The 25,302-nt window shown below is 43.4% G+C and overlaps 1 protein-coding gene across 2 annotated transcripts; it reads right to left on the reverse strand.

Annotated features, from left to right (window-relative positions):
• Positions 1 to 5,617: 5,617 nt before the first annotated feature.
• Positions 5,618 to 17,475, reverse strand: tmtc4 (transmembrane O-mannosyltransferase targeting cadherins 4). Of its 2 annotated transcripts, none has more exons than XM_080457068.1 (18): positions 17,246 to 17,475; positions 16,494 to 16,697; positions 15,874 to 15,989; positions 15,489 to 15,705; positions 14,591 to 14,678; positions 14,352 to 14,452; positions 13,724 to 13,816; positions 12,639 to 12,800; positions 12,166 to 12,368; positions 11,408 to 11,582; positions 10,897 to 11,028; positions 9,139 to 9,218; positions 8,849 to 8,956; positions 8,565 to 8,706; positions 8,064 to 8,178; positions 6,391 to 6,503; positions 6,163 to 6,232; positions 5,618 to 5,982 (listed from the first exon to the last, which is right to left on the reverse strand). In XM_080457068.1, the coding sequence occupies exons 2-18, from the start codon at positions 16,653 to 16,655 to the stop codon at positions 5,834 to 5,836; spliced, it is 2,226 nt and encodes a 741-aa protein (XP_080313194.1). In that variant the 5' UTR covers positions 16,656 to 16,697; positions 17,246 to 17,475; the 3' UTR covers positions 5,618 to 5,833. The 2 variants fall into 2 exon arrangements, with proteins under 2 accessions (XP_080313194.1, XP_080313195.1); XM_080457069.1 differs by having other exon boundaries at positions 16,973 to 17,475.
• Between the last annotated feature and the right edge of the window lie 7,827 nt (positions 17,476 to 25,302).

The raw sequence follows: 25,302 nt of genomic DNA on the forward strand, positions 1-25,302 counted from the left end.
GGCTTTATTTGGTGTAATCTATGAGAGCTGTTCCATGCTTACTCTAACATTGAGAGGTACTGTATTTGAGCAAGCAGGATATGTATCTCCCCCTCTTTTAATTGCCTAAAATGGCTCGGAAGTTTTTAGCCTGCTCCCTTCATACAGCAGATGCTGTGCATTAATTGGTCTATGAAGGCCTGACCTGGGGTTCCCCTTGCAGAGGGTTTAGAAAGTGTATTTATTATTTGCTATAACCTGGCGTACATGATGTGTGCTCACAAGGGCCGTATTTCATGGTCTTATACAGTTCTTAATGTCATGTGTACTTGAGGGAGCAGGGTGTTTGGGAGGTAATGTTTTAACAGCAGGTAAGTCCTAAACACCATTCATCAGAGGCCTGCTCTCTCCCCTCATCCGGCCACAGCCATGACTGATGGGCCTGTCTTTTGTATGAATGTTTAGCGCAGTGGAAAGCCATATGCCACTGGCACCAACTTCTGCCCACCACCACCTACTGTAGTAGTGGTGAAGAGAGGAGAGTCGAGGAGGACACGACGAGAATTGATTCAAATACAAAATATTCAAAGCCAGAGAAGTGACACGAGACAAGCACACAAATGGTTGCTCATGCAAAGGCAAGGTGTTGTGTGTGTGTTGTGTGCACTTGATTCTTGACTTGATTGTGTCGCACCTTTCTGAACCTTGCTAGACTGACAGATGAACTTCCTATCCAAGTCCAGACAAGCATACTGTACACAGACGCATACACATGCACGCGCCCACACACACACACACACACACACACACACACACACACACACACACACACACACACACACACACACACGCACACGCACACGCACACGCACACGCACACGCGACTTAGTTGTGCAGATATTGTATTTTTAATAAAGAGAAGCCAGTCCTGGGCAGTGAGAGGGGAGGTGGCACTGGGCTGGTCCATCTGTCCTAAGCAGCCCTGCTCCCAGTGCTGCTGCCGCCCCCTCGTGAGAGGAGCACAGCTGTTACTGCAAAGCCCTGTCCAGAGAGGAGATCACACTCCTCCCCGCCATCCCTCTGTCCCTCCACCTTCCTTGCCCATACGCCCCTCAGAAAGGATGAAACGAACCAGCCACTGTGCAGTCAGCCTGCGCGGCTGCAATTTCAGACCTCTTTAGATCATTTTCATGCTCACCAGAAATGAATAATGCACACATTAGCTGGTGCCAGTTAATAAATTTCCGTCTCACTGCACTATATTTTTCAATAAGGGTCTAGCTGCTTCGTTTTGTTTTGCAAAACAGCCTCGGAGGGCTCCTGCTGGAAATTATACCAGACATCCCTTTTCATCCACAGCCAAAGACGGTTTCCTTTATTCAAAAAATAAATAAATAAACAAAAAAGATCAATTGATGACAAAAAAATGTAAGCTTCATGTGCAAGCATCAGTAACCATGATATTTGCCATTTGGCTATATCCGTGATCATTCACGGTGCTCATTTTGTGCTTTTGTCAGTTGAAGATAATGCACTACAATATTTTTCACCAGAGCGCATCCTCAACATTCAACCCCCAGGGCACCGCTACACAGAAACAGAATCAATCTTGGGGAACTTCCAGACTTTGTAAGGGAGCCAAATTGGCAGCGTATGTCCATTATATCACTTCAGCAAAAGCCCTGGCTAGCATCTGGCCACACTGGACGGTTTATAGCCCATCTCTAACTATTAATCATTGGCCTCGGACATCAGGGACTCCGGAGAGAGAGAGAATGTCTGGCTGGTCTATTACAGGGAGAGCGCCACAGAAAATGCCAGGGCATGTAGACACAACAGTCCCAATACCCAGTGACAGCAGCCCTCCTTATGCTTAATCTATGCTCTGTCGTACAACAGTGTCGCTCGCCGAAAACAGCAGATCTACAATCCCATCGCAACGTGTTGCAGACGTGATGCATTGTGAGCTTGTGGATCTGCTACTTTAGTTGGCACCAAAACGCCATCGTACGATGAAATATAAATCAGGCTTTAAAATGACAGAGCGCATCGAGGCCAGACAGACAAAGCCTTGTCAGGGACGCGCTGTGACAGGCGAGGGGACCCTTTCCTGAAAATGCCACCGTGCCCTACTGGCCCTGCAGTGTCGCGGTGTCACTGGTAGTATCTGCTATGGGGTCGTGTCATGTAATATGATCTAGATGGAGCGGACAGGGAAGATTCCCTCTCTGGGATGTGGGTGGGGTGTCAGACTAATAAGAACTGCCAGTCTAATGATCACTCAGTAAGTCTAACCTCTGACCTTCTGTGTTATAGGAAGCAGAGGGAGGGGCGGGCCGGGACGATGGGAGTGAGCGTGGGTTCAAATATACAGCATTTACATCAATTAGACAGGCAAGATGGAGGTGTCCATCAGAGTCCATTAGGCTTGTTGTGGTTTGGGGATGGGGAGGAGAGAGGAGGGGACCCTGCGGAGACCCAGCGGACACATCACAAGAACATCCTTGATCACATCCTGTCACATTGATTAGAGAGCTCTGCCATAAGGAGCTCTTACAGATTAAATAAGTCTGTGACTGTATGCATGCTTGTGTGTGTGTGTGTGCATGTGTGTGCGTGTGCGTGTGCGTGTGTGTGTGTGTGTGTGTGTGTGTGTGTGTGTGTGTGTTAGTTTCTGGGCAGCGGGACTGGGGGTAGGGGATTGGATATACTGTAAGCTGAGACATGAGGGTGAGAACTTAACTGTGACCCTGATATAATATATTTTTAAACTATGAATGTGAGATCAGCTAATTGAAAATTATACATAACTACGTTATGTATAGATTTTCAGGGGGCCTGAAAATCTAGTAGCGCTGATCAGAACACTATGTCACGTGAAACTTGGTCAATCAAATGTAAATGTTGTTTGTGACCGGATTTGGCCAATCAAATTTGGATGTTACGTTTGTGACAGGATTTGGCCAATCAAAACCGGATGTTACGTATGTGACAGGATTTACATATGCGTAACAAGTCAATTTTAATATAGTAATTAGTTACAATTTACAGTGAATCTATGAATGAAAATGAAGAGATGGAAGATGATCGGCATGTTAATGACACGCTTCATGTCATACCTGTCACCTGTCATAAGAAGTGTATTTAAGGGACATATTGCAAATTTTCAACATCATCAATGTATGGGTTGTCAGTAATGCTCACTATCGGACGGTGCCATTTCTGTCTACAATGCCTAACGATGACATAATCAGTGGTAATTTCAAACAAGATTTAAGTCTTTTTTTTAAAAGTGGCATCTTTTTTCAGCATGCTAACTGTGTGTGTGTGTGTGTGTGTGTGTGTGTGTGTGTGTGTGTGTGTGTGTGTGTGTGTGTGTGTGTGTGTGTGTGTGTGTGTGTGTGTGTGTGTGTGTGTGTGTGCGTTATCATTGATGAGATGTTTATTTTCTTTCCTTTTCTGGGAGATGGTTGCCGATGCTTATCAGATGCAAAATAGCACACCTGCTGTTAAAAAAAATCCTTGGTGGGTTCAAATTAGTGCACCCCGCTTCTTCTCCCTTTGTTGAATGTATTGTAACAAAAGAATGTTTTCTATAACAGGCTTTCTTTTGCAATCAAAACAAAACACTTTGTCCAATTTGGCATTACAGATTTTTTTGTAGTAGTTTTGACTGTGAACAATCATACATTATTCTGCCAATTGTCAATGATTCAGAATGATGAAAAATCATGGGTTATTAATATGACACAATGTAGAATCCCTTGCCGTTAACTCCAGGAAGCTGATTTCATTATATCATTGTGATGGAGCACCCAAGCAGGTAAAAGGTGTGTGGAGTGAAAGCCCGGAGAACAAGGAGAGGACTTCATAAGGCGGCGGTGTCCCATCTTTTATTAATGTTACTCCGTAGGACAGCAGGTTTTTGTCAGTCAGAATGGATAATGAAGACGTCGCCTGGTGCCGGTGAATCCATCCCTTTAATACTCACATATTTTATGATAATGAAAGGTATTCAAAGAATGATTATGATAAAAGTCCGCTCCCCCACTGGTGTGCCAGTGCAGCTCTGTGGCCAGACAGTCTGCTACAGGCGTAGAATGAAAGGCTCAGAATGTAAAGAGAAAGAGCTTGTACAGATTGTGGATAGTTGATTGCATCTCTCTATAACCTACTGTAGATTCAAGGCACCACATGTTACACTGCATGAGTAAAACTAATGGAGAAAATACCTTAAAACTTGAATGTCACAGTCTGGAACGTTTTGATCGCTGACTGCCTCCATTCCCTCATGGAACCCTTTCACCTTAGTGACCTTTACATGTGTGAGAACCCCCCTAATGTTGAAACAGGTTTGATCTTCAACAAGACGCCAGTACAGGGTGTATAGGGTATTTGTTGTTTGGAATGTGTCCAAAGCTGTCTCTTTACATCAAAGCAGAGAAAATAAAAAACAGAGTTGTACGATGAGGAAATTTCATTATGCGATATTAGTAGCGTATATAGGAGGTAATGAACAGAGGACATTGATGGTCATGTGTGTTGTGTCACCCCCCAATGAGTGTATTGGTAACATCTTCAAAGCTTCAAAGCGTCGACTGGTGTATTGTACTGTATGTGTAAACAAACTTAGCTCTTAAAGCAAAGCCATACCAGCCCGCGAGAGCTTCAAAAGTTTCCTGCAAGCTGTAGGAAGCAGGTGAAAAAATAGAAGTTCGCTGACCTTTGACCCCATGTGCACACTTGTTGACTGATGTTGCACATTGGGGTGGCCTTTTCCCTCGGCGGTATTCTTCAAGAGGAGCAGGCGTGTGTGTGTGTGTGTGTGTGTGAGAACACACATGCATGGTCTCTGGGGAGCTCATCCCGTCTCTTTGAAGCCTCTGTGCTATAGAGCTGTTTTCATACGGCGACGGTCGCGGGTTTCCTGTCTCAGCTGACCCCTCGTCTCCTTGCAGACACTTCAGAAAAACTTCCCCCAGCAAACACCTTTCTCATATTAACTACAGAGGCTGCGGTGGTGGTGGAGAGAGGGGGTGGGCAAAATGGGGTCTTGATCCCCAACGAGGTCCCATCCCATTCAGCAACAAAGAGATGGTCATTAGTAAAAAAAAAAAAACTCACCAGCCCAGCGGTTAACACTAATCAGCTTATACATGTTGAGAGTCAGCAGCATTTACTGACACACTGCGTTCTTTCCTCGACACTTTCAGACTCTGCAGCCCGTGTGTGCTCGGACCAAACTGAGGCAGCTTTTTTTCATATAGGAACATATGGGACTACTGAGAGATGGCCAATGCAAATAAAGTTTACGACGACACTGCTCTGGAGCCACACATGCGTGGTGCTCTGTCCAGCTGACATAACACAGGGTCAAAGATGAAAGTGGACTGGGTTCATCGGGGATGAGTTCCACATGTCCTTAGAGAAGGGTCTACAAGGAGCACTGAGGAACCGGCTACGTGACCTAGAACACCTGCCTTTAACACGTCGTCAATCAGAGACAGATGCAACCACATATAATCATGACACTGAAGACCTCTTCTAAATGGGACATCTCTGATACATGTTGCCTCAGGAAAACAACAAACAGTAGATTATTTTCATACATTTTATAATTCAATTTTAAAATGGCCAATACAATTCTTATTTACATGTGAATTGACTTTCAAAATTGTCTTTAAAAAAAGTGCAGTGGCAGCCTCATGCGCAAATCATGGTCTTTAATTTTCAAACAACTAAAATGGTACAAAGCTGGAATGAGTGATGAAGACAGAATGTAATGTAAAAAAAATGGAGATGTTTGTGTGTGTGTGTGTGTGTTTGCCGCACGCAGGGTTTCCAGCGGGCTCCCTCAGGGTACGTTGCGTTTAAGCTGGTCCAGTTTGCGTCGCAGCATGTTGTAGTTGTCTCTGGTCCCGGGAGCCTCGGGGTCCAGCTTTAGAGACAGCTCATAGTGTTTCCTTGCCAGCTCCAGCTTTCCCCAGCGATGGTACAGCACGGCTGATGGGGAACAGACAAACGTCATGCTGAGAACAGCGGCAATTTCAACACTATATTTCATTCATAAAATGTCTGCATTTTGTGTGATCTCACTATATTTATATATTTATTTTGTGTGCGTATACAGCTGACCTTATATGAAATATGGGGCAAAGCCAAAATGTGGTGTGGTGGTCTTACCCAGATTACCATGGCAACTGGCAGCATTTGGGTTGATTCTAAGAGCATGGAGGAAGAAGCCCTCTGATTCCTGGGAGGAGAAAGACACAAACAGACACTAAACAAATCTTACCACAGTTTTAGAAGTACACTGTGTAAAGGACATGAGGACCCAGTGAGCAAAATATTTTTTTTATTTATGAAACAACGTGTGTATATCAATCAAAAGTTCCAGCTATGCTGACTGACCTTGTATTTCTGTTGCTTGCCCAGGACATTGGCCAATGAAAACATGATGGTATGGTCGTTAGGGAGGAGCTTCAGAGCCTCTCGGCCAATCAACTCAGCTTGGCCAAGGTTCCCTAAACGACAGGAAGAATGGACAAATAGAGGAAACTAAATCAAAGACATGATTTATTTTGTGCCATGTACAACACCACAGATCTTGTGAGGTGTCTTTCCACATGCATGTTCAGGATACTATTGTCAACAGCAGGGCAAATGCAAGACAAATTAAAGGGTGTGCAGTACATACTCATAAATTTGTTTATGACATTGTGCAGACAGACAGGGATGTAGTTTTACACATCGAAAAACAGCAGATGGACATAATGGCAACGATAGCCGGCATAAAGTGTGTGTCTGCTTTATTTGTCAGTGGTGTCTAAAGCAGAGTTTTTCCTTCTCCACGCATGGAGGAGCGGTTTAGTCTCCTAATTAAGGCTGAACGCAAGGCCCACTGGGTTATTGATCTCTGTCACAGACCCGTCTGATGTCTGACCAGAGATGGAGGGAGGGACACAGAAGAGACAAAGAGAGGAAAGAAGAGAGAGCAAAGTAATGCCATGTCCTGAGTCATGCCCTTCAATCGCGGTGTGCAAAGATGATACATAAATGTGTGACTGTGTGTTTGTGCGTGCGTGAGTGTATGTATGTATGTGTGTTTGTCTGTGTGTACTTCTGTCTGAATCTACAATGATTCTTCCTCGTCTTTGTGGTGCGATCAAAAGGAAAAGGCGGGTGTACAGCAAAGAGGAACAAAAAGAAATATCGCTCGATTCCTCGCTTTTGAAGATGACATCCATTGTTCTTTTCTTTCTGTCCAATAGTTTGTTTTATTTGTTTATTTATTTTAAACAATTTGGGGGGGTTTAAGGGGAGATGGGGTAGAAGTACGTCTGTCAGATTTGGGGAAACAAAATGCAGTGGGGGGACTCCAAGTGGGGCCGCGCCTGCCAGCGTTTGATCGGGAGCACACTGGGCACTGATTGGACGACTCCTGCCTCCCTCCTGGGAGACTCCGCCCCCCCCCTCGGGAGCGGCTTCTGACAAAACAGCTACAGCATTTGGAAATCAGAGCATTCTCCACACGGCAGGGAAGAGTGCCTTTAAAAAAAAAAAAAACAGTCTCGCACAAAGCTTTAATACATAAATTTCAAGCATTGCTGATTCCTGCTCTTCCGGTCTAATCACGTTGGGCCGCTTAAATGTCCTCCCAAAAAAATGGGAGAATAAGCGAGAGAGAGAGAGAGGGAGAGAGAGGAGGAAAAAAAAGTGGGGCTGTGTGTTTCTTGGCTGTTAATGTTGGAACGGGCTGCACCCAGAACAGAGGGTTCTTTGAACTGCCGTCAACACAACACAAATAAGTGAATGTCGGCGCTTTTTTCATTTGTTCCAACATCAGAGAGCATTGTGACAGAGAGGACATCCTTCAACATCCTTAAGACGTTTATCCGATTTGAGTATTTGAACTTGTGAATTTGAAATTGAAACGGTTCATCGAGGAAATGCGATGAATCATTATACTGTAGGCATAAAACACAATGACAATGTTCTCTGACTGTCGCTAAAGGGGAACGGAATGATTATGTTTAAGACATACAGTGACCGTGTGCATCTGAGTGGGTGTGTGTTGTGTGTACCAGTGTTGTCTAGCAGGATGACCATGTTGTTCCAGGCAAGGCTGTGGTCCGGCTTCAGCATTGTGGCGTTCCTCCAAGCATTCAGGGCATCAATGTGCCTGCTCTGGTCAGCGTACTGCCAAGAGGGAGACAGAATTTTCAAATGGCATCAAAATCTACTATTATACAGTAGACCGTATGGTTACGGTCCACATTGTTGCTAATTTATTTTTCGTGAAGATAGACAAAGTTACATAGACAGTATTAAGATTCTGTATTAGCGTTCTCCAAGAGAGAGAACAGCAGGGTCCAAAGAAAAGATTGAAACCCTCAATGCTTCATAACAACAAGAAAACAAAACAAAAACAAGCTAATTAATTTGGTTATTAATTCGGTCATTTCACACATTCACCATATTCAAAAGGCAGCCATTTTGCTCTTACTCCATATTATGAATTAAGAGCAAAATGGCTGCTGTGTGAATATGGTCAATTACGCCAAATCTAGCCTCCAGCATCTCACCAGACGTCCAAGGTTGTAGTAGCAGTCGGGGTACTTTTTCCGGAAGCGAATAGCGTTCCAGTAACTCTGCTCTGCGTCTCCAAATTTCTGCAGGCTGTTCTGCACTATCCCCAGATTCATCCAAGCTGCAGCAAAATCAGGCCTGGGGGAAGGGAATGCATAAAACACATACCTAATTAGGAACTTTTGTAACCGTCTTTAAGAACAAACCTGTCACCTCTGGCAGAACAACACTGTATGTAACATATTATCTGCACTGGATTGCTCTGCATTGTTACACCTACTGGATGGTAACTGCTTTAGACAGAAGCTGCTCTGCCTCCACCAGTTCATTCCTCTCCTTCAGGATGTTACCCAGGTTGTTCATGGCGTGGACGTATGTAGGGTGTAACCTGACAGAGAAGAATATTAAGGAGTCAATGCAGAAGACAACTTTTCATTCATGTTGTAACGCACACTGCCTGGAAGCATGTTTTCACTATTCACTTTGCACTTGCAGTAAAAGTTGTATTGCTGTACTGCCTGAGAAACATACATTCAACATTACTAATTTGACTTGATTGAAAATTCATACCTGACTGCTTCTCTGTAGTATTTGATGGCAGCACTAGTGTTTCCTCTATCAGCCAGGTTCTTGCCCACGTTGTAATGGACCTAAGGGTTAAAACATTATTAACAGTTACTTGTAAGTCAAAACATCACAATGTCCAATTGGCTAACTTGAGGGAAGCCATTAAGTTTGTATAATGCAAACTAGTCTTCATTTTAGACAAATTCATCATTATTAATGATAAAATGTCTAACCATGAAGAGTTCCTGACAGATGGGCTATATCTCCCGGACCCTGACTTCCCCTCTCCTGTCCTAAGAACCAGAGAAAAACCTCCCACTCCCCCACAATGCAATACAGTGTTTCCCCTAGAATGTTTTTCAGGCCTGGTGGTATGCACAGAAAAATACCTAAACAGACGAGGCGTGTATATGGCATATTGGCACAGTTGGCTTTGGTCAAATGGCACCGCAGGTAGACTGCAATTTATACAGTATTTAGTTCAAATTCATTATTATTATTATTAATAATTATTATTATTTTATGAGAAGAGATGGCTCCGCCTTATGACTCCATTGGTGACTGCTTATGTCTTTATAAACCAACGTTATATTATCTTGCTTTCAGAACACTTCATATCCAGCATGTCCATTATAATTTGGAAATTTTAAATTGTGAATCGAGTTTCTAGGTGAAGGTATGAAGGAATAGGGAGGTGCCAAAGTTAAAAATCGCCAAAACTACAAAGCATTTCAAAGTATAAAGTTCAGGCATGTGTGTCCACTGTGAGCTGAATTTTCTAAATGTTGAATGGAGTTTCTAGGTGAAAGTATGAAGGACTTGTGAGGTGCAACATTTTCCCATTGATTTGCATTATACACATTTAAAGTAAAGTATTTTAAAAACTAAAAAAACATTTCAAAGTGTCATGAACAAGCACAAGTGTCCTAAGTAAGCTGAACGGCTTGCAGTTGGGGGTTTGGGGTTTCTAGGTGAAAGTGTGTAGGAGTAGTTAAGTGCCAAAGTTTTGAGGAGAAAAAATTATAGTGAGGAGAACATAGGTGTGGTCGCTGCTGTACAATAATGAATTTCCATTTGTTTTAAAACCATGTGAGATCAATACAATTTGGAACTTACCCTGAGAAGTCTGGTACAACCACAGGCTGTATTTGGGGTTCTTCAAGCACTCTGGGTCCCCAGACAGATTTTTTATGTTTGCCTTTATATGTTTTAGACTGGTTCAGCTGCATCTGGCTGGCATCAACATTCATGTTTATGATAATTGAACCGGCAGCAACAATTTTTACGCTAACTTGAATCAGGTTTATCGCCCCATCTGCCCCTCCTATTTCTCTATCATCTGTACCTCGCACTTCTCCTAAGTCTGCTCCATTTTTCCTCATCTGTATTTTGATTGACACCAGAGTTTGGTTGTCTGTCTAGTGATAAAGCTTTTTTGCTTTTTAGGTGGCACCATACTCACAACACTATACAATTATAGGGGAACCCCTGCAATACATACACCATCACTGATGCAACTCATCATCTAAATTAGAGGCTTATCCACCAGAATATACCCTTCATTCAAACTTATTTAAAGGATAAAGAATGCAAATTAGCTGTACATGTAAAGCTACAAACAATAAGTAAAGGTTACCACACTAGATTTGGCACTACAATTGTCCCCATTCTGACTGAGAGAACAGGTGCATGTACCACATATGAAAGGTAACGCATACAATCATCCAGTGACTTATTGTCTTGCACACACATTTACTGTACCTTTGCATTGAGTGGACAGACAGACAGGGCACTGGTGAAGAGGCTTTGCTCTGACCTCCATTGGTGACTGCGGAGAGCACAGCGAGCTACATATAAACTTAGCAGAGCGACAAAAGATACACACAGCAGCCTCTGCAAAGATAAAACATAAAGCAAGATATATATGATATTCACATTTTCATGAACATTTCGTATTAAAGACTTACATTTCTGACATATAAGACTAGCAGATTATAAGCATATGGTAATAATAGATCATTAATATTTGGGTTCATACTTCTCAGCATTGTTTTTCTTGGCCCTGCACTGGTGCCAAGGCATTTAGATACATAACCTAGTAGATACTGCATGATAGGGAATATATTACAGCAGAGGGGGCCTGCTGCCTCTTGTACTGTAAATGATAGATCACATTTAGGTCCCTACCAGAACAAACCAACCCTTTCGATTTCTTAAATGTCAACAGGTCTGAGCTCTTTGTGGTGTTATACTGTGGTCTTGCCAAACCTACCCTGTGTTTGGTCCAGTAAGAGCAGCAGTGGCCGAGGCAGTAGGCCAGCAGTAGGCAGTAGCCAGCTGATGACAGGTAAAGGACCCTCTCTGCGACGACGAAACCCACCCTGAAGAAGATATTACATGCTGGCAGGAAGGGCACCACCAGCAGCACCAGACCCAGTGTTAGGGTTCTGGAAGACAAGAGAGAGGGGTTTGGTTTGGTCAACTTTAAGAAAGCATGAACGAATGCAGAGACAAGTACAAAGGATTATAAAGTGATGTGACATTCGCAAAGGGGCTGAGACACATTAGGGTTGGACGATTAATGCACAAAATATTTATCATTTTTGTTTGTTTTTTTTTGGAACAAAATATATTTATTGCACTTTTGCACGTTGATAGCAAATTGCCTTAACTTTCACATTGTATTTATTCATTCATATTTATACAAGATGCATTGTTGTTAGGGTTAGACAGTTTGTTTGTCTGGCAGACTTAAGCTACAGCAATATGGACTGGATAAAATAGCTGCTCCAAAGGCAGTCCTCAACATATTACACAAGAACCACAGATATACAGTATACTGTAGTGGGCTATTGTTTCCCAAAGCAACAGAGGATTTGAAAGCTTCTCTAACATCAATCGAGACATGATGTTCTGGTCACAGGGCAGTGGATACGATCAAATGTTCATAATCTAAGTCAAGTCTAGAGAGTACCAACATGTACTTCATCTCATCTACAGCGAGAGTGTGAGATTGTTGTGGTCTCTTACCTCCTCCTCTGGCTGTCCTGCGAGCATAAGGCTTGGCTTATCAAGCCTATCAGAATGCACCAGAGCAGCAGCAGCCACACTATCCTCCAATCAGTGACTGACTTAATGAGAGGCACACAGCCCATGGACCAATCAAAACACAGCCACCAGGGACACAGCAGCAGCCAGGCATTCAGAGAGTAGTAGTAATTATAGTTCACTATCTGCCAATCAAAGAGGAACAGGAGGTATAGAATGAAAGCGGAAAATGAAAGGGAGGGAGGCAGAGGAACATTTAAAATCAGAATCAAAGATTGTCATTGTGTTTCAAAAGGATATGTGGAACAGTTAGGATTGGCTAGTGCTTGTTTAACTTCACAAAGACAATGAGATGTTATAAACAACACACATTAGTAGAGATTAGGCTAGGTTTAATTCCCATGTGTTATAGTGACAACATAAATTTAACATCATCTTTAGAGGCTCCATCTTACCCGTAGAAATACGTTTTCCTCAAAAGAGGCGGGGTTGTCTACTTCGGTGAACGCCGGCGGCCCAGTTCCCATGATCCTCCAGCGCGCATAGATCATCGAGGCTCCTCCCAGAGCCAAGAGAGCCAAGCGGGTGAACAGTCCCGTCCGCAGCAGATCACTGACCTGGATCAAGTCAGAACCCAGTGTCAATGAACACGACTGATCACACGAAGCAGGAGGGTTACTCACTAGCATGGACTGTTATAGAAACATGTAAGACACGTGCTGTACTCAACACTGTTTTCTAATGTGAATTTGTCACATCATATAAAACAACACTTGCCAGAGGACGGTGTGACAGGTAAAGGGGTAATAGACGGAGGAAGTAGGGATGTTAACAATTTATCTATAATCGATTAATTGCCGTTAACTCTTTCAGTGCCAATGAAATAAAAAAATTATTGCGAACTTTGCCAGAATTTTTTTTTTGTTTTTTCAAAGAAAATAAAAAGTGCTTAGGAAGCGAGATACAGCCTTTTTCAGTTTTAGGTTAAACAAAGAGTGGATGGAGCTGCAAATCTTCAGATAATGATATCTTGGGTTCTGAACACTTTTTTCCAAAAAAAAAAAAATATATTATTTTTATTTATTTTTAACTCGGGATTTCTCGTTCTGGCACTGAGGGTATAACCCAAAAACTCGGGATAACTCGGGGTCTGGCACTGAGAGAGTTAAGAATGTAATCGATTAATGTAGAGGGGGGCTATTGAAAGTTACAGTTATGGTGTGTGTGATATCAAATGTGGGCTTACCATAATGACAGTAATCCTTAATCATATTCCATTATATTCAAGGTATTTTGGGGAGAAATTAGACAGACTCCATAGAGCACTGCAGAGGGGAGGGGTGTGTTTGTCTTTCTGTGTCCAGCTGATGCTCGTTGACGCTCGTTAATGTTATATACATCAGGGCAATAATGTTTCTGCACTCGATTCTGGTTTCGGACAACGATTTTCCTTTTGGTCCTAAAAAACGCTGCTTATCAATTAATGAATTAATCGATAATTTGCATCCCTAGGAGGAAGCGAGGTGTAATATTAACTCACATCTAGAGGTTTCTTCCTGAGGAGGAGCCTCTGGCTGAGCACATAGACATTAACATTACATATCAGGAGGACATCAAAGGCTGCATTCACACCCTGAGAGAAACGGAGGGAAGAGACGAGAAATATGATCTGGGTCACAGACGCTTTCTTTTCAAACTCAACCCAACCAAACGCATGTTAGTAGGCAGGATGCATACATTCACAAAAAAATACTTTGATGTTTAAAAAAGTAGCATTCAACAGCATTTCATACTGCTGTGAGACAAATGATATGTCGTATGTCAATAGCCGTATATTAAAACATTTTCAGCTTTTTAGTTTTTGGCGGCATTCTCTGATCGTCCAACCTGAGCCTTGCATCCAAATAGAGTAGGGCCTACAGTACTTCAGGAAAAACATACTGCTCATTTATGGAAATAACAGCCATTCTGGATGGTTACTATTTACACCCAGCTGGACATTGTATACACCTGTGGAACACCCTGCTAGCAGTACTAATTGTGGATCACTAGTCAGGCTGTTAAATGTCCTTATGACACAGGAGAAGAAAATGTAGCACTGCTCAGCATCTCTTCTCATAAAAGCTTTATGGATATGAGCTCTATTTGTGTGACATTAATGGTCATACCAAGACTGTGATTCCTTGCTCCTTACAGAGCATGGCTGCAGCACACAGAAACAGACTAACCACAATCCACTGGACTGAAAACCTCTCATCTCTGTCACTGCCTGAAGGGACACACAAACAGTTAATTCAAAGTTAGGCAGTTTATTTTTGCTACATTATACGCCATAACTATATTTACATGCCGACTACTATACCAGTATACGGTACTAATGTATGTATAACTTGCATTAGATACCCACTTCCATGGAAGGCTTTGCAATATGTGAGGAATGACAGCTGGAAGAACAGGGCGCACAAAAGGTCCGCTCGACCCACTATACCAGCCACCTGATAGAGAAAGAGAGAGAGAGAGAGAGAGATCTTCACACATATCCGTTTGCATGGCCACATTCTGCATTCTGCCCTGCATAATATAGCCTATTACTGGTGGATGCCAATAACAGACATAGTGAGAGCCTCTCATTACAAGCTCTGCTTCAGTGTAAATGTTCTATACAGTGTGTGGGTACATATGGTTGGGTTCCTGGGGCTGCCTCCTTTGATACATACAGCAGGCCTTAAGCCAGTGTTCTGCCTGCTGCCTTCCACCCCCCAGGTCTCCCCAGCCCTCTCCCTGCATGATTAAAGACAACGGTGAGGGGGGGGGGGGGGGGGGCTGCCTTCCAGCAAGACTCTACAGCCATCACACATACACACCAGCAGGTCAATAAGCATCCCAACACTGCTAATAGTCATGCTACCCATCACACCTTGGCCCTGTGCTCCCAACTGAGACTGGGCTTTTGTTCTTGGCATGCACCTGCTGCATATTTAATAGTGAAACCCATGGAATGGCATGTCGAGAAGATGCAGCGACACATTGCTGCTGTAAAGGGAGTAACGTTGTTGATTAAAGCAAGTGTTGAGTCTGATTAAGCCTGATGCGTTGTGACATTAGAGTTTACTTGATTATGCACAGGCAGAGGTTCAAGTTCTAGTACACTAGGTAGTTAGAAAATGTGTGGTTGAGCTAAAAACAAAAACATATTAACTGTTCAGATTTGACTGATTTTACTTTATAAAAGGCTATATTCAAAACATTTTTTTCATTTGATTTCCGGTGGTGCACTTAATGCTAAGTATGCCACTTTCTCTTACGCTCTCTGTGTGAACTGGATGAGCAGCGAAAAGGAGGGCAGCCAGGAGTGATGTCTTGGGAGCTTGATTCAGTATCCTCCCCTGCTCGTTATACGCCAGGCCACCAATCAATATAGCAAACATGTCAATCATCAGAGCTGATATGACAGCATGGAGGATAATGTTGAGCACATGGAAACCAACAGGGTGCAGGCCCCCAGCCAAGAGGTAGTTCACCCTGCATACACAAGAAAAGGGAATTGATATTAAAACGGCGTCACCATGAGTAGAGATAATACGGTACCAACATGAGAGGGTATTTTGATGAAGACCTTACGTAAAAGTCTGATATGAAGTGATTTTGCGTGTGTGCATGCATGTGTGTGCGTTTAGTGTTAGTCCACACCTAAATGTGAGGACAGTGAGAGGTCGGTAGGATTTGTGGCTGGAGTTGCTGCTGAGGTTGCTTCCCCAGAAGTCATTGGTCCAGATGTTGTTGAGGGGCGTGGCAGGTTTTAAGTCCTGTAGAACATACAGTACCACAACATTTATTATACAAAGTAAAACTATTATGTACATACAATTTACTATACAAACGATGATGTATACATACCATTTACTATACATACTATTATGTATACATACTACTTACTACAAATAATAGTATACAAAGTATTACGTAATGTATACTGTACTAGTATTTACTATGATATTGTGCATACTTACTATTTAGTATACAAACTATTATCATGTACACATTATTTACTTTGCAACTTATAATGTATACATACTATTATGTATACATACAATTTATTATGCGTATGCCATATGTATGATGTATGTGTGTAACTAGCTAGGATGAAGGGCTTCATCTTAACAGAAGCAAGTTGGGTACGTATTCATGTGCCTTTTACTTGTAACTGGTATTGTTGACAATAAAGTTGAACCTTGAACCTTATGTGTGCCATGCCTCGAGTCATACTTTGTACTACTACTATATGTTATGATATGAATGGCTACTATTACCTTGTTATTGACAATTGCTTCGGAATCATCGAACACAAACTCCCCATCATAGCTGTTGATGAAGCACAGAAGTGCCACCAGGGCCACAGTGATCCTGGCATGGACGGGGGTGAGCTTTGGCAGGGGGATGTGATGGTCCCAATGAACTTCACACAAAGCCATGGCGCGTTGGCTCTTTGGTTCTGTTTCATCCTAATCCAGTCCCTTAAGAGAATTGTGGATATACAATATGAGTCACTTTAGCAATCTCTGCAGGGGTCTTCAACATTGTGTCCGGGACCACTATAGGGGGTCCAGGGTCCGCCAAATCTTTGTGTGATAGGAAACTTTTCTTTTTCTTTTTTTACATTAACCACTTCAACTCTAGCATCCCTATTCTGGTGGGAACATTAGCCGAAAATAGCAGATCTACAGGCTCACAAGTCACAAAGCCTCGCATCAGCTATTTTCGGCAAAGAGGTTTGGTGTGAATTTCATACCTTATCTTTTGCTAGACATACTTTCATATTCATATTAGAGGTCACCCGTTCAGCCATGACTCCTGATGTTACGTTAGCTCCAGTGTTCTGGTTAGCTCTTTCTGCAAGCTGGCCAATGTTACAGGGAACGTGCACGCAAACTAACTGAATTGCATGGATGTTCATAGCGAGTTAGCAGGCGAACAGGCTTCCAAACGTGTTGTTTAGCATTGCACTGCTGCGATATTCTAGTGTCTATGAAGAATAAATAAGATCCTCGGGTGGCTTGGTTACCGTGGCAATTAGCTACTTGTGCTCGTTAGCCGATGCTATATCCTCCTCATCAGGACACTGGATCAATGCATGCATGGTATATCATATATATTCAGCACCGCAGGTGGTACATACACTCCAAGTGGAAACCGCTCGTATATAGATTGTGATGCTGAATGTTAAACAGACTATAAGCTGTCTGTCTGTCAGCCTGCAGGCGGAGAGCTGAGGACTGTAAACAACGTGCGGTTACTTCCTCGTTTGACACAAGCGTCACTGTGTCACGTGGTTGAGGTGTCAAGACAAGAGCAGTGGTTCTCAAACTTTTTTTGTGCCAAGGACCCCCAAATGAATATGTATTTGGCCGCGGACCCCCCCACCTGAAAATACGTTGTGCCAGGGACACCCAGAAGCAAAGATTTGAGTTCAAAATGTTCACCTTTAAAAAAAAAAAAAAAAAAATGATTGAAAGATTTGCACACATTTGAGATTTTTCAAAAATAGCAGATCTACAAGCTCAGCACTCGGTGCAGCACTATGAGCTTGTATCTGCTATTTTTGAATAGCCAAAGTATAACATATGGATAAAGTGGTTCAGATGATTGTTACGCTTCATTAACTAATTTAGCTGGGGACCCCCTGGAACCCCCCCAGGACCCCTGGGGGTCCCCAGACCCCACTTTGAGAACCAAATTCAATAGAACTGGGCACATTGTGCATTTTAATCCCCATTTACAACACATTTCTAATCACTCATTCATTCCCCGTTTTACATTTTTAAACCCATTTCTAATCACTCATTACCCGTTTTACATTTCAAACCCATTTTTAATCGCTCTCATGACCACTGCTCATGCATTGCCCATGCATGCATGCAGGTCCATTGCTCAGTGTAAAACATATTTACAGATTCATATATTGCCCTCCATAAAAGGTTCCTAAAACGCAAGATGCTGTGTCAAGAAGACAGACAGCATTTGGACAAATATATCTCAGCTCAAAATACATAGTTGGAAAAATTATGTATGCTTGCATATTCATTCATTTAGTTAATACTTTACCAAACGAATCATGGTGAATGTGGCACATAAAAAGGTCTAAATTTATTTAGAACAGAAATCTGAAAATATATAATCATAACACTAGCTAGCTCTGATTTAGTGTTTAATTTAAACTTTTCATAGGTTGCTACTAGTATGTGAACATATTCCTAAGGGCAGTGCCCTCCCCTCCCTATTGTGTTAGAACAAAAAGGAATACGGTAATCAAAAATGTGTCCATAAGTAACTATCACCAACTAAACGGGGTCATTCACACATCCCAGAATTAATTGCCTGTAATGAGTAGACGTCTGGGACTGTTTTCCAAATTCAATTGAGAGCCAAACCACATAGGACTATTATATCAATAGGATCAGAATCAGAATCAGAATCAGTTTTATTGTCACATCACAGGTTTACAAGGTAAAAAAGTGGGTGAAATTCTTTTTTGTACATCGTTCCCATCGCAACGTTAGTTTCCATAGAAAGAAGAGGGGGGGGAGAAGAAGAGGGTGGGGGGTAAGTGGGAAGGAGATCAAAACAAGAGAGCAACAGAAGGCCAGACAAGTTATCTACATATTTACAAAAACCTGAGATAATAAAAAACTAAAAAAAACTAAACTAAGGTGCCTGAGCATAGCAGCAATGTATTGTATACTGTGCATGTTATACTTATACTGTGCATGATAGACAATGGACGTTAGGTGCTTAGAGGAAAAGGAGCACAATAAAAAAAGACCAAAAAAAAGTCAGTGCGTTATACAAGGGATTAAGGTGCAAAAGGTCAGTGCGTGTCCACCTAGAGTGGACTGACCCTAGTATAATCCGCAAGTAGCTCCATGAGGGAGTGCAACAAAAAGTCATTTGTACCTGATGTAGTCCACAGGTGTGTCCGAGGGGGGGCTAAAGTCCAAGTCATTGTCCCTGGTATAATCCACAGGTGTGTTCAGGAAGAGCCAGAAAAAGTCTGCGCTGCCTGTTGTCAGGCTGCTGAACAAGGCCTATGCCCCATTCAGCATTCTGACAGCAGCCGGATTGAAACTACACCAGTACCTGGTGGTGGAACTCTTGATACTGCGGTAGAGCCCCTTGCCCGGTCGCGGTCGTTGTAGGGGGTTGAACAGTCTGTGACTTGGGTGGTGCTTGTCCTTGATGATGCGCTTGGCTTTGACCACGCACCGCTTTTTGTACAGTTCCTGGAGCGCTGGGAGCTCGATTCCCGTTATCCGCTCTGCCGATCGCACTACTCGTTGTAGGCTGATCTTTTCTCGGGCAGTGCAGTTCCCGTACCAGGCCGTGACACAGCCTGTTAGGATGCCTTCAACAGAACTGTTGTAGTACAGCCTGAGGATGCGACGTCCTACTCCGAGCTTCTTCAGGCGGCGGAGCCAGTACAGTCGCTGCTGAGCCTTTTTCCTCACGTGTGTGGAGTGCGTCTCCCATTTGAGGTCCTCCTCGATGTGTACTCCGAGGAACTTGAACTCGCTGACCCTTTCCACTGCAGCACCGTCGATGAGGATGGGCGCATGGTCTCTCCGCGGCCTCCTGAAGTCCACGATCAGTTCTTTGGTCTTGTCGACGTTAAGAGAGAGGTTGTTCTCCCGGCACCAGCATGCTAGTGATTTGATCTCCTCTCTGTAGTCAGACTCGTCGTTGTTGACGATTCGGCCTATCACTGTCGTGTCGTCCGCGTACTTTATGATGGTGTTGGAGACATGTGTGGCTATGCAGTCATACGTGTACAGGGAGTAGAGGAGAGGGCTCAGCACGCATCCCTGGGGTGCTCCGGTGTTGAGGGTCAGGGGGTCGGATGTGATGCTGCCCATTCTCACCACCTGATGTCGGTTGGACAAGAAGTCCTGTATCCAGTCGCACATGCTTGGGTGTAGCCCTAGGTCTCTGAGCTTTTTGTCAAGTATTGCTGGGACAATGGTGTTGAATGCTGAGCTGTAGTCCACGAACAGCATACGTACATATTTGTCCTTCAGCAGCTTGTTGTCCATGTGCGAGAGGACGGTGTGGAGAGCCATGGCAATAGCGTCGTCGGTGGATCTGTTTTTGCGGTATGCATACTGCCACGGATCCAGCGAGGCAGGTAGCGTGGAGCTGATGTATTCCCTCACCAGTTTCTCGAAACACTTGCTGACGATCGGGGTGAGAGCAACAGGTCTCCAGTCGTTCAGGCATGTCACTTTGGCATTTTTGGGAATGGGCACAATGGTTGACATTTTGAACCCTGCAGGGACCACAGCCAGGGAGAGGGAGAGGTTAAAGATGTCAGCGAAGACACCCGCCAGCTGGTCTGCACATGTCTTAAGGACCCGGCCTGGAATCCCATCAGGTCCGGCTGCCTTGTGGATGTTGACCCGTGTGAACGCACTTCTCTCTCCGAGATGGTTAGAGGGTTCTCCTCTGCTGGTGCTGCTGATGGCCCCGCTTGGCTGCCGCGGTTGGAGCTGATCTCAAACCGGCCGTAGAAAGTGTTCAGTTCGTTGGGGAGGGAGGCAGGCGGGTTCACCTCGCTTCTGGTTCTTGTTTTGCAGTCTGTCAAGGTGTGTACCGCCTGCCATGTGCTCCTGATGTCGCCATTGCTGAGTTTGTCTTGCATCTTTTTTGTGTAGGCCTTTTTCGCCTTCCTGATGGCGCTGTTTAGGGCCGCGCGCGTCGTGTTGCGCGTTTCCACGTCGCCAGATTTGAAACCAGCATCCCGTTCATGCAGATGTGCACGTACTCCGCTGTCCATCCATGGTTTCTGATTGGGATAGATCCGAACTGTCTTTTTGGGACTATGTCATCTATGCACTTACTGATAAAGCCAGTGACTGAGTCTGAGAGTTCGTTGATGTTATTCCCAGCGGCGTTCTTAAACATCCCCCAGTCAGTCTGGTAGAAGCAGGATTGTAGCATAGCGTCTGTGTCCTCAGATGTGAACTTGGTGGCCTTTGAATAAATATAAATCACTCAATTTATCAGTTTCTTTCTACGGATACAGGTGCATAAGATATTTTACTCAATATAATAAACCAAACTGAAATAAGCCATTTAAAAAGTCTAATTTGTGGCCGGTGTTGCAGTACAGTAGGCCTACCTGAGAACTTGAAATTGCTGCTTTTTTTTGCCCAGTTGTTTCAGTATTGTCTGTGTTTGTTGTATTATACATGATTGCTTTCTTTGTATGGTTTTGTTTGCTGTTGTACTTGAACTGTTGTGTGTAAAAACAAAAGTTTCATTTTTTAAACAGGACACCTGCTCAACCTTGCCATATACAATTATACTTAAGGATCTACTCTATGGGCATGCCCGACATCAGCACAAACCTTCGGAATGGTTTCTGTTCTAAACAGTGACCATAAAGAGACACCACACAAAACCAGTTAAACCACAGTGTCAGGCAAGAAGTCCAAAGTCAATTATTTCAGTCAGTTCTTTTAGGCCAGGGAGCCCATGGCGTTGCGAATGGCCTCGTTGTTGGGGTCCACGCCTGGCAGGTTCTCCAAGACACTCTGAAGGAACTCTGGATCCTGCATCACATCATAGTCATCCTCCTCCTTGGTACATCAGAGCCGTCCAGTGTTAAAAGCCATTAAAACTGTAAGATTCAGAGTCATTAAATACCATAGGTTCCAGTATCTAAAATCCAATCACAGCAGAATAAAGTTGTCCAACTAAGCTCAAAATGAAAAAATCACACCCTGTGTGAAGTGGGCGGTGTCTTGCTAGCTAATCACAATACTGAATGGAGTCAACCAATCATGTACAAAAGATAAATACATTTATTGAAACACTCTTTATGATGGACGAAACCATAACTTGAAAAAAACCAATTTATGGTTTTTTTCAAGTTATGGTTTCTTATATAGGGCTATGCACATGTGTCATGTGACACTGGCCAATCACAGTCCTGAATAGATTGTGATTGGCCAATCACGGTGCAGGATAATTGTACAAATTTCCAAACCTCACTTTTAGGGGCGGTTTCACAGCGCAGGATATTTGTACATTTTTCCAAATCTCACTTATAGGGGCGGTTTCACCGCCCAAAAAGAAAAGCATGCATGCACACAAAATCAAAAGGAATCAACACAAAGCCAGCTATAATACAAATGAATAAGCAGTCTGTCAGCATGACACACACACTTTTCAGTGCCCGCCAGTCCCCGGCACATTACCTGTCAGCATGACACTACCTCCCACTTTTCAGTGCCTGTCCCGGGCATCTTACAGTAAAAAAACATTTTTTTACACGTGCACGTGACGTCATAAAATATAGCCCCCATAGTTTAAAAATCCACAGCTCACCACTGGTTACTGGACAACATCATTGTTGAGGAAGAGGCACTGAAGAAGACTCTTTGACTGTATCGAAACTGTCAACTGTGTTGTCCAAACTCTGTCTGGAACTTGAGTTACCTAGTGTGAGTGAAAACAAGGGGGGATCATGACAATTCTCCAGAAAGAGAGGGACCTCCGTACGAGGGTGGAGGTGCTGGTGAAGGAGAGGAGTCAGAGGTTGCAGCAGCTGAAAGTCCTGCTAGAGTATGAGCTGTGTGACATCCTGTGTTCAGAGCCATACAGCATCGACGAGGCCTTTCCCATTCTTTTAACGGACTACGACAATTGGTGCAGCCCATGGGCTTGTGCTCTCTCTGACTACTCCAGTCTGTATCATGCCATTTCAATAGGTCGATAGCGGTCTCGTCACAGTTTGAGTCAGGGCAGATTGTAGGACCCAAGTGCAGGAGGAGGCCGAGGCAGAATAGGTTAGGTCAAAGGGTTTAATAACAAAAGACAGGGATACAAAGCATAAGCGCTGAACTCAAGACAGCGGTATCACACATGACAGTTCAACAATGAACCAGCAACCAAACTTCGGGAACAGGGAGGTATAAATTCACAAGGATTAACTAGACACAGGTGAACACAACTGGACAATCAACACTGGGATAGGCTAACAGGCAAACACAACACAGGTGACTAGGGTTACAATAATTACAGGGAGGTGACGTGAGACAAGACAGGTAACAGTAACTAAGCACAACAGGAAACAATACTACAAAATAAAGGTACACAGAGAACAGGGAACAAATGGAACAATACAACAGAAGAGTCCTAATAAGTCCATGACCTTATAAGGGCAGAAAAGGTCGAAGGACTGAGAAACACAGTCAAAGTACAAGGCCCGAGGAGCGGACCGTGACAGGTCTCTAATGGGTGGGGGGCACACACACACACACACACGCACACGCACACGCACACGCACACGCACACGCACACGCACACACACACACACACACACACATTTCATTATAGGTGGCATCGCATCACAGAGAGGCAGTCTATACGATTTACTTTATTGTCAGATTGTACTGGAATTATTTTTGCGTTAGCAGTAGCACCATTTGTAACAGCAAAGACAAAACACACCAACCAACTATATACTGTACATTTAACATAACACCACAATCACATAACACACAATGAGGCCCTTCAATGTACATTTGGTATGCAGGGATTATGCTCCACATTTAATTTCAGGGTTTAACTGCAGTAGTTTGCTGACAGACTGAGACCAAATAAGTTACAGTCTCACCACTCTTATCGATTTTGTCCTCTCAGTCTCGGAGCCACTGCCGTGAGGCCACACCCTGCATCCTGAAGAATGATGGCAGCAGACCACAAAAAAGGTGATACTTAATTGTTTCCATAACAACTGATGATCCTGCCAGCCGAGAAACAGCAGGTGAGTCAAACACAGGGTGCATTAGAGGACAGAGGAAGACCAGGGCTCATTTATACTTAGTTGTAGGCTACAACTGTGTCACTTGACAAAGTATGATTTAGGCTTAAGAGAAGAATGAAAAGAGGTGGAAAAAAATCTGATGAGACTGATTGGTCACTGTGGTAAATTTACAGTATACTGTACAAGATCAATTACTCTAGCCATTGCCAGTCCTGTAAACAGTACAATGACTCAGTTGTTTCGTGAAACTGCACGGTAGATCAATAGTAATCCCAGTAATAGACATGTACACCATGTACTTTTTTCTCAGCAAACATCTTCTCAGGGTGTTTTGAAACAGATAATCTACAGGTAATGTTCTCTTTATTTGTTTTTAAACATTTATTTGTGAAAAATCTATCAACATGACCGCAAATGCTTGAGCCCAAAATTAACTTAATACTTAAGATTTGCCAAAAAATATATATAATATATTGTCTGAAATATATTTCAGACAACTTACGTGGTCATACAATGAGGTATGAATTGGGCTTTACTGCCTCTAATGATAATGAGGTGTATGTGTCACCACAGGTCTGTGCACTGGCTCGACTCGAAGGTGTTAGATAGATTGATCATTATTGCACAGTTAGGGAGTGGCCACCACCGTCTTTGCAATGCGGTGAGCCAACTCATAATGACAACAGACATGAGGTATGGGACCGAAGTTCCAGTCTACCACCATAGATAATAATTGAATTTAATTATCTGTGACCACATGGTCTCTTTTGCAGGAACAAGCTAGTTATGCCAGTGGTGTGAATTCCATGACGAGTGGGCTGACAGGCAAGATGTTTGGAAGGAGTGAGAGAGAGAGACAGAGAGAGAGAGAGAACGTCTAAAGTTAGGTTTGGGGACAAGGCCACTTTGGTGTTGTGAATTCTTTCTGTGATGTCATAGCATATGACGTCCACTGATGTAAATATGGAAGTCCTCCACTGCTGTGTCCAAATATGGAGATGATTAACATCACGTTGATGACATCAAGTACTGCTGCAGCAACATGGACATCTACATCACAGCAATATCACGTCTACGTCACAGTGACATTGTAAAATGGGAATGGGAAAACCTTCCTTACAGTCCTCAATCCTGACCTCTGTATCAAACCTCATTCACCCAATCATCTGTAATGTTTTGACCCGATGACCCCAAAGTGATAGTCGCCACACCCATGGATCCAAACACACAACGTATTGAAGCCTGACGGACAAGAGAAGTTGCACGCACAAATTGCTTGCTCAGGGTTGGACATGTCA

The sequence above is a fragment of the Gymnoscopelus braueri genome (assembly GCF_963280865.1).
Source record: "Gymnoscopelus braueri genome assembly, chromosome: 18".
Classification (NCBI taxonomy): domain Eukaryota; kingdom Metazoa; phylum Chordata; class Actinopteri; order Myctophiformes; family Myctophidae; genus Gymnoscopelus; species Gymnoscopelus braueri.

Bases quoted from the DNA above. Each gene is read 5' to 3' on its own strand.
- tmtc4 (XM_080457068.1), bottom strand. From the start codon at position 16,655: ATGGCTTTGTGTGAAGTTCATTGGGACCATCACATCCCCCTGCCAAAG. The intron at 8,957-9,138 runs GTATGAATTTTC...CTTCTCTGTCAG, and splicing joins TACTACAGAGAAGCAGTCAG to GTTACACCCTACATACGTCC. The intron at 8,707-8,848 runs GTAGGTGTAACA...CCCTTCCCCCAG, and splicing joins TCTAAAGCAGTTACCATCCA to GCCTGATTTTGCTGCAGCTT.